This window comes from Corvus cornix, chromosome 2 (genome assembly GCF_000738735.6).
Source record: "Corvus cornix cornix isolate S_Up_H32 chromosome 2, ASM73873v5, whole genome shotgun sequence".
Classification (NCBI taxonomy): Eukaryota; Metazoa; Chordata; class Aves; order Passeriformes; family Corvidae; genus Corvus; species Corvus cornix.
Window position 1 is genome coordinate 61,886,739 of NC_046333.1, and position 13,660 is coordinate 61,900,398.

At 48.5% G+C, this 13,660-nt stretch overlaps 1 protein-coding gene across 3 annotated transcripts in view; it reads right to left on the bottom strand.

Moving 5' to 3' along the window:
• E2F3 (E2F transcription factor 3) overlaps positions 1–11,977 on the bottom strand; it is a 41,966-nt gene extending 29,989 nt beyond the window's left edge. The window contains exon 1 of one of the 3 annotated variants that reach the window (XM_039549888.1): positions 11,401–11,977. In XM_039549888.1, coding sequence (XP_039405822.1) covers positions 11,401–11,721 — 321 coding nt within the window. In that variant the 5' untranslated portion in view covers positions 11,722–11,977. Of the gene's footprint in view, positions 1–10,840; positions 10,897–11,400 lie in introns of those variants that run through there. The other 2 variants (XM_039549887.1, XM_039549889.1) reach the window with 2 other exon arrangements.
• Positions 11,978–13,660: the final 1,683 nt, after the last annotated feature.

A 13,660-nucleotide genomic window follows, 5' to 3' on the forward strand; every position in this document is an offset into this window, starting at 1 on the left:
AAGAAGTGAATGCATCTTACTTTTCCTAGCAACCCTCTTTCCTAATTCTGAAGCAAATAAATCACACTAAGGATAGTATCTTGAACATATGGCTCTGAATAAGGGGGATTTGCCTCCTTTTCTCCTCTCTCTTTTTTTTCTCCTCTAAATTAAATATGCCAGTCTCTGGAATTCCCTACACGTTCCCTTTCACAGCAAAAGGGGTTTCTGTCCCCCTAAAATGCAAATAACACAAAAAAAAAAAAAGTCCTTTGTAACTACTAACTTAATTCTGCCCACAGAAGGCTGTACCTAAGTTTAATATCTAGCCAACAGCACACAACCTGTTCACTACTGTTGCGTTCACTTCCCACATATTCAGAAAACACAAAGCTACCAAGACAAGAATAGGGACAGACTTCAGTGAGCCAAGACTAGCAGCAACATGAAGAGCATCTTTACAGATGAACAGGTCATAACAACGCTGGAGGCTGCCAAATGATCCTGCATTTTTCTTTGCCATCTCTCATGTAAACACCTACAAAGCACATGGCTCCAAGTACAGAAACTCATGGGATGCGTTTTTACTTCGCCCTTTGCTTCTCCATGCACAAGACACCCCATGTTGCACAGTCTGGGCTTAGAATGCTCCCCCTGTCTTTCTGCAGAGCAGCAGAAGCAGAGGATCACTGGGAAGGATGCTGCAAACCCCTAGATCTGGAAGAGCCTTTCCACATGCACCCTGCAGGAAGGGAGAAACACCCCCTGAAGGTCCTCACTCCCCTGCCTGCAATCCAAGAAGGCAGCTGGTGACACGGTGTGGAAGAGGATCACAGAGAAGTTTGCCAGTAGGAATGAAGGGGTAACAAGGATTCCAAAAGCCAACGGTCTGCATTTTTCTTTTTTTTGGTAAGCAAAAATAAAACCAAGCAACACAAATGTGACTAGCAATAGAAATCAGGAAGGAAATGTAAATTATTTTATAGAAAGTGTGAATCAAAAAAGCCACCTGAATGTTTCTCTGTCACAGGCAATTTCTCATGTTCTTTTATGTCATCTTTGCAGTGTCAGTTTTTGAGAGAACAATTCTCAGCTCAGCACGACAGAACAGTAATACCAACGGGCATGCAGAACATTAGCATGTTATAAATAAACTGCTAATTTGAGGTGGGAAAAATCATCAAGGCAGCTCTTATGATTAAGAACCAGAGAAAGAAAATGAGCAATTTGCTTATGCTTTCAGGACACTGTACTTAAGAAAAAAAAAAAAAAAAAAAAAGAAGAAGAGCTTTTTCTAACCCCTAATTCCTGAGAGAAAAAAAAGAATAAACCCAGTGAAATACCCACTGTTGAGACAAAGAAGCCAGTGGAAATGCTATTATAATTTTTAAAGCCCTCCCTGCACCCACCTCAAGTAGTGAGTTGCCTTTTTTACTGGCTCAAAGAATTTTGTGCTTAAGGGTACTACAGCCGGGTTGTGAAGTTTCAGCTTCCTCTCACCCAACTTGCAGTTTTACATAACTCCCAAGAGACACTTTTTGGCCACAGATAACACACAGCTGAAGAAAAAAAAAATCAACCCACCCTAAAAACATATGAGGTGCAGAAGCATTAGACAGCAATTCAGATCTGGGTTACTTAGAGCCACTCAAAAAAAAACTCTTACCATGAAAAGTAAAACTTTATTCCGCTGAGCTGACGGCCAGGATTATTCGTGCCTGCGATAGCCCTGATCACCACCCTCTGTCTGCCCCGTGCAGGGTTCCCTTCCCACCCTGTCCCCAAGTCTGCAAGGACAGATAACTCCCCGCCACAGCACGGCTGCCACCTCGGGTATTATTTCTGTACCACTCCAGTATTGTTGCTCTGTACCATCACGACGCTTACTAAGCATTGCTATAAAAAATTTCTGCGAATATCTATGTTTTCCACGAGCGGGGATAATGGCCTCATTGCAATAGCCTTGATAAAAGCTCCAACAAGACAGCTTTCAGATATCACCACACAAAAGCCTTCTGTGAGAGCTGTAACCAACATCAATTCCCGCTATGCGAAGACATTAGACAAAGTGTGAACTAGCTTACTGTATGGGGACAAAAAACTGACTGTCAATGTGTGTGACCAACGCTGCCTAAAAACACAACGCTGGCAAGGCAAAATAGCACCAGCATATATACATGGTAATTGCCATTTAATTCCAGAATTAGCAGCACAAGAAAACAAGTACTGAAGGCACTATTAGGTTACTAGCATCACTCAAGACATTATAATTCCATATAATTCCATTTCTAGTGTCCCTCATTGGAAAAATGACTTTAAAACCAGCAGATGTTAAAAAAACCCAAGCAGAAGGTGAAGGAAAGCCCAGTTTCCATTACAGAAACACTCAGAAAACGCGGCAAACCCTTCAGATCTTCTCCTTAGAGCATGTATTTTCCTGTAGAATCATGGAACAGCTTGGGTTGAAAGAGATCTTTAAAGGTCATCTAGTCCAACCCCCCTGCAATGAGCAGTGACATCTAACCAGATCAGGTTGCTCAGAGCCCCATCCAACCCAGCCCTGAATGTTTCCAGGAATGGGTACCTATCACCTGTCTGAGCAACCTGTTCCAGTGTTTCACTAGCCCTGCTGTAAAAAAAGTCTTATATCTAGTCTAAATCCACGTTCTTTTAGTTTAAAACCATTTTCCATTAATAATCATAGAATAACCTGAGTTGGAACAGACCAATAGGATCATTGAGTACAGCTCCTGGCTCTGCACAGGACAATCACACCATGAGCCTGAGAGCATTGTCCAAAGGCTTCTTGAACTCTGCCAGGCTTGGTGCTGTGACCACTTCCCTAAGGAGCCTGTTCCAGTGCCCAACCACCCCCTGGGTGGAGATCATTTTCCTAATACCCAGCCTAAGCCATGGTAGACAACCTGGGACACATGAACCACCATTCCACCTGTGGTACAAGATGAAACCTTTTCTGCGCATCATTTTGTACATTTTACGTACGTATCTGCTTACACTCAGGTAGCATTCAAAACATCAGAAGCCTATTGTCAACCTCAACGGACTGCACCAATACAATTGCTGGGCCAAGAGATAAGGTTTTTACTTTCAGACCTGAAATTTGCCAGATGACACCTCTTAAATGGGAGTCTAGGAAGGAGGGATGAAAACAAGTCTACTTGTCAGTTTGTTTCTGAAAAACATTTGAAAGGCAAATTTGAAAGCTAAGATTTTAGACAGCATAGTACACTCACCCTGTGGAGAAGTGTTTCACTCTAAAATTACATCTGTACTTTAAAATGTGTAAAAAATATGAAATCCTACAGTGCATATTCAGTGGCTTACAAAAAAAAATATATCTTTTACTGCACTCCAATTTTAGTATACAATTTTAGTTTTATAACTAACGGGCAGAACCAAAATTAAGACATTAAAAAGTTATATTCAGAGGGAACTAGTAGAGTGGACCAATGAGCCTGACATGATATATAAGAATTAGACTCTTGCACTGTATGGTGTGCACCATTGAGTCCTAAACCAGAGACTTTTAACGTCACCTTAATTAACAAGGAAGGAAGTTTGCCAATGAGTTTCTTCCCCCACCCCCCTTTTCTAGCACCAAGTTATGCAATATGCAACAACTTTGAACCAACAGCTGTACAACAAGTAAAAAAACCAAAACCAGAATAGCATGGTTAAGACAAGAATGTCTTTCAAGAAGTTCATTAATGAAAATTACTTTTAGAATCTATGCATACATAACCAACACACATACCGCAACTCGGGGCTGGAATGCTGGAGCTGAAGCAGCCAAGGCTAAGCGAACATTTCTGGCTGTCCAGATTCCCAATACAACTTATTTTTACCAAAAATAGTTCTTTACATGTTTTCTACAAGTTTTCATAGATCTTTGCAAAACAACTAGTGGCTTGCAAGGTCTATGTGACAGGACTGTAAAATTTCATTGTAAAAATAAAGAAACGAAAACCAAAATAATAAGCAGCCTCCACTTTTAACAATGACTTGTCCATATAAAGCTCAAGATACCAAGGACTCAATATCTGCAATACTGCAAGTGTGCATCACAGGAAATACCCCGTATCTTCTTAAAAATCAGGTTCTAGACCCTGGAAGTAAGGCACCTGAATATGCCACCAGCCTTAGGAAGTGGGCATTTCTGGGCCTAAAAGCAGCCACATACAAGTTGGATGAAATCTTGAAAGTAGCTGCAGCTGATCAAACTAAGTCCCCTACTCAAAGAAAGCAATGAAACAGGATACTGCTTTTACCTTTAGAGGCAGGAATAAAGGAAAGCCATATTTGCCCACATAATTTAGCACGCTCACAGAAGAGATGCCAGCTGATTCTGAAAAGGTGATCTTTAATGCTCCACTTCTCCATCCTAGCAAAGTCCTAGGCCAAAGACCTCGGGCACAAAACACTGAGAGCTGCAGGGCGTGCACGTGCAGCAGTGACCGAGTTAGCATGTTAGTTTTCACACCGTCACAGGTCAGGTCAACAATTGTCCACATGCATAAGTGGGACAGGAGACTCATGACACAACGCCATTAACCTTAGGCAAGCTCAGTTTGCAAACAACTACCAGCACATTTGCTATGCATTCATGTATGTATAAAAGGGAGGCTAAAACCCATGAAGCAGTACTCTCTTACCACACAACAGAGGCCATTTTCATTAAGCTCTGGCTTAATCAACACCTAGTCAAGCTCCTGCCTTCTCCCTTTACAGGGCTTAGGCATTAAGAACTCCATGAATGCCACTAGATCCAGCAAATAGCAGCAGCATCCAAGCAGACAGCATAGTACTTCAAGAGACACCCATGCCAGGCATAGCACTTCCAAGTGTGGTTTTGGACCAACTTACTTGAGGAAAACAGAAGTTAAATAGTTCCTTTTTAAAGATGTGATAAATTGGGCAATTTTGCCAAGCCTGTCTTCAAACAGAACTGAAATTGAAACAGAATCCAAATACCTCACCAGCAGCACCTCCAGCACCGCAGCAGCCCCATCCTGGAGGGGCGGGCAGCCTCCCTCCCACTGCACACCACTGCCCCCAGGGAACGTGATGGGAGTTTCTTCTCCCCAGAACTACAAACACAATCCTAGTCTTGACAAATAATGCAGGAAGTGATTAACTCCGCCAACCAAAACAAAAGCCTGAAGTCCAACTTAGTCATTTTTAAGGATGAGAGTTACCTCCATATATACACACTCAGCACTGCCAGCTGTAAATGAGATTATTTGCAGAGACTATAAAACCTGGAGATTTAGTTCCTCTAAGAGCTTTCCATCTGCTGAAGCCCTGCACTGGGCAGGGCTGGATCTCCATTACCACCACTGGCACAAGAAACCTACTGGAACTAAAGTCAGAGTCTCCAACTCATTCTTAGCAGGCAGCTTCACCACAAGCCAGGACTAAAGCCTGAGCCACTTTCCCACTCCTGCACACCAGCACCCACGACCAGCCCTGCCACCAGAGCCATGGCTATCAGCCCAGCAGACACCTTCAGAAGTGAAGCCTGAATTATGCCATACTTGAAGCTACCAAGAAAAGCTCCTGTCTTCATTTCACATGCACCAATCTCATTCTTGGTGCTCTGAACAGAGGGGACGGGCTCAATTTCCCTCCCACAACCACACCAGGCCTACTGGCCTGCACAGGACCAGGCTCCAAAGAGGAATGGTGCTACTTCACTTTCCTTTTTGCAACCTACATTTCATAACGAGCTATTCCTACAGCAGTCATGCCTACTCCTCCCCTCTGTCCCACACCACCCATTCCCCTGCCCAGGGCCAGGTTAAGACCTCATGAAACAAGCTGGGTCTGAAAGGGTCTCCGGCTCCTGCAAGACCTGCAAAGTGAGTACCATGTGTTCAAAACATCTTTCAAAGCCGACAGTCCACAGAAGTTTCACAAGTAAAATCTCACAGACACACTTGTTTTCATACCCATGTGGTTCCTTTATAAAAGGACACCTTTATCTTTACATTAATAGCTTTCATTTCAGGAGAAATGAATTGTCTGACACTCTTCAGCTTGGAGAAGACATCTGAGGACAGAAGATAATTTATCATGAACTGTGCAGAGAAACACACATCAGAAAATCATTTTTCCCTACCACAGTATCTGGGATCACCCAAGAACACAACAGACAGCAAGTTCAAACTGAAAAACATAACCAAAAAGCAAGGCAAGAAACAAAAAAAATAGTTTTTTCCTTTCATACAAGATAGCTAAATCATGGCTAGAACTTGTTGCTAAGGTCAGAACTACAGCTAGATTCAAACAGCGATCACAAAAATGACTGGCCACTGGTAGCTACAAAACTCATTGTAACCCCTGATCAAGAAAGTGCTCTCTTGAAGCAAGAAGGGCTTTCCTGTGCAAGTCCCCATCCCATGCTCTTTGCTCAAATGCTTGCCACAGTCGTAGTAGTGAGGGAACCCTTCATTTTGCAAAATGCAGCTGTTCCTAAGTTCAAAGATGTTTCTCCTTTTAAATGCTTGCACACACTCACAGATGAGCACACAGTAAAAATTAACAGAACAGCACCAACATACATGGCATAAAATGAGAGGAAACAAAACGCCTGTAATTGCTCAACCAGGTGGAGCATCCTCTACAGAAGAATAAACTGGCCATAAAGTGACCCCTATCCAGCTTCTGGTAAGCCAACTGGTGGTGCAAGGAAAATACAGTCACAGAAAGATCAAGTAAGACCAACATCATAAAATGGAGGCTTGCTGGGACAATTTAACACCTCTGCACCACTGCATGGGCAAGTTCCTGTCTCGTTCCTTCATCTCACTAACCTGATCTTGGGCTCAAGATGCATGTCAGACCTAATGCCCAGACCCAGCTCTTCTACCATGTCAAAGCAGCAAAAAAACCTGTCAGCACAGCTGGATGCTCCCCAGGCACAGTAGCAGGGGAAGAGTGCTGTCTGGCCATGGGCAGAGCGAAGGAGATGATACAGAGGAGACAGTGAGGGACAAGCAAGCCTACTCCTTCCAGCAACAGCAAAGCCTTCGAGCAGCTCAGCTGTTCATGGAACCCTGCCAAAAGCCCTTATCATCGTGGGGCTACCATACTCAGGAGTTCTGCTGCAGATGGAACCACACCAGCACAGCTGGACTCTGCACGAGGATAGCGAAGCTACACCATCAGCAAGCTACAGCCTGTTCCTGTAAGGGTTTTATTAGGATGCCCACTTTTCACAAGATGTTTGTCGGCGTGGTTAGGGCAATCAGGACTTATACTGCTTTGAACTTGCCTCAGACAGCTGTATCCAAAGGACCATGTGGTACCTCCTCGGCCTCAGAAACAGTGTGTTGCTGGAGGAGAGGGATTTAAACCAAAAAAAAAAAATCCCTTAAATGCTATTCAAAAAGCAGAGGTCCCAGACTCATACTAACATTCATTTCTAGTAACACAAACTATCAGGCAAAGAAAACCGGTCTGAATATGAAAACACCTGTGTCTTTACATACAAACTTTTTCATTCCTGCAAAATAAAGAAAAGCTCCTAAGCTAACTGCCTGCTTCCTTTATGCAACTTACACGTTCTTCTCCCATACCTTAAATCCTTGCTCATTATTTATGTCCTATTTGGCTTGCTCCTTTACATAACACCTAAGAGAAAGACTGTGGGTTACCCCATTTTTCTCCCTTTCCAGCTGTGTCTCTGAGACTAAGGAAGGAAGGAAGAGGTACTTTCTAAACCACCAGAAAAATGAGAGAGGTACTAAGTATTCAGTTTGGAAATGTAAATCCTCCTGCCCCCTTCTGAAGTATGCCGAACCAGCCTCTCCACAGCTCATGTCATCTAAAGGCCACAGGAGTTCTCTAAAGATATTGTTGTTAAGAGGATTTAGCCCCTTTTAAAAAGGACTTAACATGTGGGTGGTGTCTCCATTTAAGCATTTTCTCATGGCTAAGAAAATGGCCCTCTTCTTAAAGGCTTATCTTTATAACCCAAAGACAGTAAGAAATTCTCTACTATTTGAATTAGAAACATTTTGAGCAGCTTGCTTTTATAGCAGCCCCATTTCTGAGTACAGGGATTTGCAAATGGTTGTGACTTTCTCACACCAAGTGAGAAGGCAACACCAGCAAGAATGCTTTTGGGGTACTTCATCAGACATTAATTTCTCCTGCACTCTCATGAGGATCCAAGTTGATTCACAAACTCACTGACACTAAAACAGCATGGTGTCACAACTCCTGTGCCATATCCCTGGCCACCACTTTCCCTTGATGGTCCCTGGCACTTCCCAGATCTGCCATTAGCTGGTTCAACCTGCTTGCCTAGCAGAAAACCTTTATTTATTTAGGTCAGGGTTAATTTTCCATCCTGGGAATCCTGAGATTCCCAAACAGAAAAGGCACCATCCCCCAGAGGGTGCAAGAGAGCATGGGAGGATGCAGGACCACTGACCCATTGCCACAGCACTGACCCTGTCTCCAGAGGCTCAGGCTCTCCCCAGGGGTGCAAGCTGATGGTTGTTTTGCAAGGGTTAAGTCTTCACTACTGCTTGTGCTAAGCCATAGCAGGGGTTCAGATCCACCCACTAACACTTTCTATTAACTCCCCAGGAATCATGCAAAAGCTCCTCAAGTTGAAAGGGCAGGCAGGCTGGGTCATAGCCTCCCAAAGCCAGGGCTCTCCAAGGTACAAGGGCCCAGTTAGCAACCCTCAGCCACAGGAGCTGCCACTACAGGTGGCAACAGGACAAGGAACTGGCTCTGGACAGTATGGAGACGCTTGCTTGGGACATAGAAGAGTGTGCAAGTTCTCATCAGTGTGGGGCTGGAGAGGCCTGTTGTTATGGACTAGGCCACTTTTCAATGGTTTTCCAGCGGAGTTACACACACACAACCACAGATAAAGTAACTAACAAATTCCCAAGGGGAAGCAGCTTACTTGGGCCAAAGAACCTTTTTATTTGCTCATGTAGTTGAGCACCTCCCTGAACAGCCTAAACTATATTGCTGTACTGACTCTTTTCCAGCCATACCATAGTTTATATTTGGAAGTGATGGGTGGGTTGCCAGTGCAGTTACATCTGCAAGGCAAGAGTATTTTCATAATCCTAACCAGTGCAGGTGTGCTGGCCAAATTTTAGACTTATCTCTACAGTCTTTTGCATAGCAGGGCCTTGTTTTCAGCTGAGGGTCTCAGACTCCATCCACTACTTGCAATTCAACTAATCAAGAGCTAAATTTATGTTGGTGCTACTTGCCTGAGCTCACTGCCTCAACTACCCAGCATTTTCTCACTCCTTTCACCAGTCCCTAACATTAGTTTCTCAAAAATGCTCCGCTAGGAACCAAGGGCAGAACACCCTCACCTTCCAGTCCCAGAAAATCCTCCACGACTTTTGAGGAAAACTACCTGGAAGCTGCAGACCTTTGAAAGGGCTGGACAGTGTCCCTGCCAAGCAGTGTGCAGTGCAAAGACAAGGCAGAGCACTAGGGTGCTTCAGCCTGACTTCCCAAAAGATGGGTCTGCGGCAAACCACCATAGCTCCAAGAGGGGAACTCACATGAGCATGGCTGTCAGGGCAGAACAGGATGCACAGCCCCTTTCCTGGTGTGCCATGCATAGCTTATCACCCTGAGAGGGTGCCAGCCAGGGGCTGTAGATACTGCTGGCCTGACCACTCTCTTCCTCCCCCATCCCACATCTCTCCCTAAAGTTAATATGGGGGCTGAGGGTATACAACAGACTTGCAACTTGCATGAGGACTTTTTTGCAGGCAGAGACCAAAATCACTTTCCCTGCTTCCAAACCTTTAAGGAGGAAATAAGCCTTCCCAGGTTTTTAAGGCCAGGAGTTCCTCCCATTAGAGATGAACAGCATAAAAAAAAAAATAAATAAAAGCACTAAAATCATACATGAAGGTCTTATAGGATCTATTAATGAGAAATTTTAGGAGTTCCTATGACATCAACATCCCTCCCACAAAGCCAAAAAAGCCTGTATAATTTTTCCCCCAGAATCATCATGTAACATATGCTCCTCTTTGAATTCACTTACCACCACCTTCTAGGAATCAACCTTCACATAGGACAACCAAATATTTACAAAGTGGCCTGAAGTGGCCTGGTTGACACTGAGTGCCATTAGGATATGGTGAAGACCAAGAGCACCAACAAAAAAAAAAAATCAATTCTCTTGTACAGCAAAGATGCTTATTTTAAAATTAAAAAATAATAATAATAATAATCTTAAAACAAAGCTTTAGATGGGATTTGATGAGCCTTGAGACTTCCACCACTAGCTCAGCAACCAACACCTGCAAAAACCCACACAAGAGGCAGCTTGTGACATCCTCACTGGCCTCCCAGCTGCTCCCAAAGCTCTTCCAGAAGTATTTCAGAATTACAGCACCATCCCATACCTGGACCATCACCGACTGGATGCAGGGAAGAGGAAAAGGGGGCGGGGGGAAGGGGTGTTAAACCCCTTTTTGCCCTGGCAGGGGCGCACCGGGGCGACAGGGGGAGAGGTGGGAAGGAGTTTAGCAATCCCACGCCGCCGGGCGGGGGTCGTGGAGCCCGGGGGGGGTGCGGGGGGGCAGGTGAGCCCCTCCCGACGTCCCCGACACCCGCGCGGCGGGGATGCCCCGCGCCCTCCCCACTCTCCAACTCGGCGGAGCCCACGAGGGCCAAGCGCGCACCCGAAATCGGCGAGGACAAAGAAAACCCCACGAGTGGGGGAGGCGGATTTTTTTTTTTTTTTTTGAGGGGGGGGGCGTAAATTTTAAGGAGGGGGCGTAAATTCTAAAGCGGGGGAGAGGAGGGTTGGTGCTCGCCGCCGCCCCCACGAGTCACTGACCTGCTGCAGGGGCATTTCGGAAAGCGGCGGGGGCCGGGGGCGGCCGGCCGGCGGTCGGGCTGTCCCAGGCCAGAGGGAGGAGGAGGAAGGAGGAGGAGGAGGAGGAAGCGGCGTCCCCCTCCCCGCCCGCCCCGGCTCCCAGTCACAGCCGCGGCCTCCGCGCACGTGTGCCAGACGTCACCGGCGGCTCCGGGGGTGAAGCGGAGACACCGGCGGGGCACGGCCCGGCCCGGCCCCCGCCCCGGGGGAGCCGGGGCCCTTCCCCGCCGTCGGCTGCTCGCTCTTAGCACCGAGCGCGGGACGTGGCGGGGGATTATTATTTTTTTCCCCACCCTTTTTTTTTTTTCTCTTTTTTTTTTTTTTTTCCCCTCTCCTTTTCAATAAGACCCGGCAGCGGGGGTTGGGAAGGAGGCAGGAAAGTTTATTGCAACAAAGCGCTGCCTCCGCCTTTCCTGCCCTCCCCCCCGCACCCCGCCCGCCCTCCGGGCCCGGCCGGCAGCGGGATCCCCCCCCGTCCCCTTCACCCTCCCCGCGGGGACGGGGGGAAAACACAAAATTACCGGGGGGCGGCCTCCGCCTCCGCCGAGAGCGGGCTGCAGCAGCGCCGTCCTGCCGGCGGGTCCGTGGGGGGTGCAGTACAGCGAGCTGCCAGCGGGCTGGCCCCCATCCGCCGCCGGGGCAAAGGCACCGGGAGCCTGGGAAGCGGCGGCGGAGGAGGAGACAACACAGGGCGCCCCCGCCACCGCGCCGGTGCTGCGGATCTGGATGAAGGTGCCGGCGGCAAAGCGGGCCGGAAAGCCGGCGGGGGCTGCTCTGGAGTCCGTGGACGGCGCAGGCGGCGGCGCTGCTGCCGGGGCCGAAGGCTGGAGTCCCCTTCTCATCCTTCCCTCCGGGTCTGTCCCCGCAGCCGCGTCTCCTCCTCCCCCCGTCCCTCCTCCCCCCTGGCCTTCCCAGCTCCTTTCCTCCTCGATGCCGAGGCCCCGCGCAAATACTGGGGGCTGCGGGTGCCGGGGGGGGCCCGGCTGCAGGATGCGGGGCGCCGGGGGGGGACGGAGGCGGCGGGGCGGGGCAGATGCGGCGGATGGAGCGGGGCCGCTCCCGCTGTGTGGGGCCGGGCTGGAAATGGCTCCAGGAAGCAGCGGCTGCTGACAATGAATGAAGGGAAAGGAGACGGGTTACGCGCCAAGGGCCTCCCGCGAAACTCGGATTTCCCGCCCTCTTTTCAAACTAAATTTGCATGTCCCCGCCCCCGGGGCGCGCCCCGCCTGCCTCGCCGCCTCATTGGCCCTGCCGTCCTCCGCGACGTCCAACCGGGGGGCCACCTCCCCTCCCTCCGCCTTCCCATTGGCCCGAGCACGGCCCGCGATTTGCATGCGGCGCGGCGATTGGCTGCGGGGGCGAGGCTGGGGGATTCCCTCTGCGCGCAGCCGGGATCCCGGTTCGCCGGCTCCCTGACAGTGACAGCTGCTCCCGCACGGAGCGCCCGGCCCGCCCCGGGCACCGCCCCGGGCCCGCCCCGCCACCGCCACCCGGCACTGCCGCCCGGCACCGCCACCGCCGCCTGCCACCGCCACCCGCCACCCGGCACTGCCGCCCGGCACCGCCAGGCTCCCCCCGGCGCGGGGGGTGTGCGGTGGGCGCCGCTCCGCAGCCCTCGGAAGGCTCTCGCCTGCCCGCTCGGTGGGCGTGATCCCTCCTGCTGCCCGGCAGCTCTGCGGCTCGGGAGGGGTCGCCTGAGTTCTCGCCCCGGTTTGCTCGGAGAGGCACCGGCCTGCGCCAGCGGGGAAGTTCTCAGGGCACCTTTTAAAGGCGTCCCGAGATGTCACCACCGGTAGCTGGAGAACGGCTTTTCCGCTTTCTTCACGCGCCTGCATCCACAAATTTTCAAATCAGCCCACCCGAGACACTTAACTTACTTTTTTTTCCGGAAAAAGTGAACGTTTAGCAAAATATTCCCTTCCATTATGGTCTGTATTACCTCCAAGAAGTGAAACAGTGGAACTATGCCCGCTAGCTCTTCCCAATTTCCTGTAGTGTCTTCACTTACAAAATGCCCCCTGAATCTAGGATCTAGATGATTCTAGAATCATAAAGGTTGGAAAAGACCTCCCAAGATTATTCGGTCCAACATTTGGCCGAACACTGCCATGTCCCCTGAATTTAAGCTGCGTTGCCAACATGCCCCCTTAATTTATTAAATGCCCCTCCCTGTTCAGCACGCACCAGCCATGCCCCACTTTCTCACGTTTCATTTCCAGACACACCTTTCCCTCAACCAGTGCTCCTAGCAGACAGTGTGTCCAGGCTGACACAGCTGAGTCAGGCAGATAAGGATCCTTTTCCTTGGGAACCTTCCGTGTTTCCACCTCACTGTAACAGGTACATGAACAAGGTGTTCTATCAAACCCGCAGCCCTGCCTAAAGATGCCCCTGGTCTGACCCCAGCTCAATTATAGTCAATGGCTAAGGGATGATACTATTGCTTGTTAAATAAAGGTATCTTCCATTCTGGGCATGTTTCTATCAAAAAAAGTAAATTCTGCTCCATTTGGCACTGGAGAAGGCTTCATTAAGCTACTGGATGCAGTTTTGGGCACTAGACCTTAGGAAAGATACCACATGGAGAGAATCCATAGGAAAATGGGCAACAAAACCTGGCCAGGAAAATGTGTCCTTCTACAAAGGCTGGCTTTTGTTTAGTCAGAGGGAAAAGAAGGGGAAGAGGACATGGTAGTGGTGACCTGATACATAAAAGGTCACAGAAGATTGCTCTTCCTCTGTGGAGACGGTAACAAACTTTTTTCTTTAGCAAATATTAAA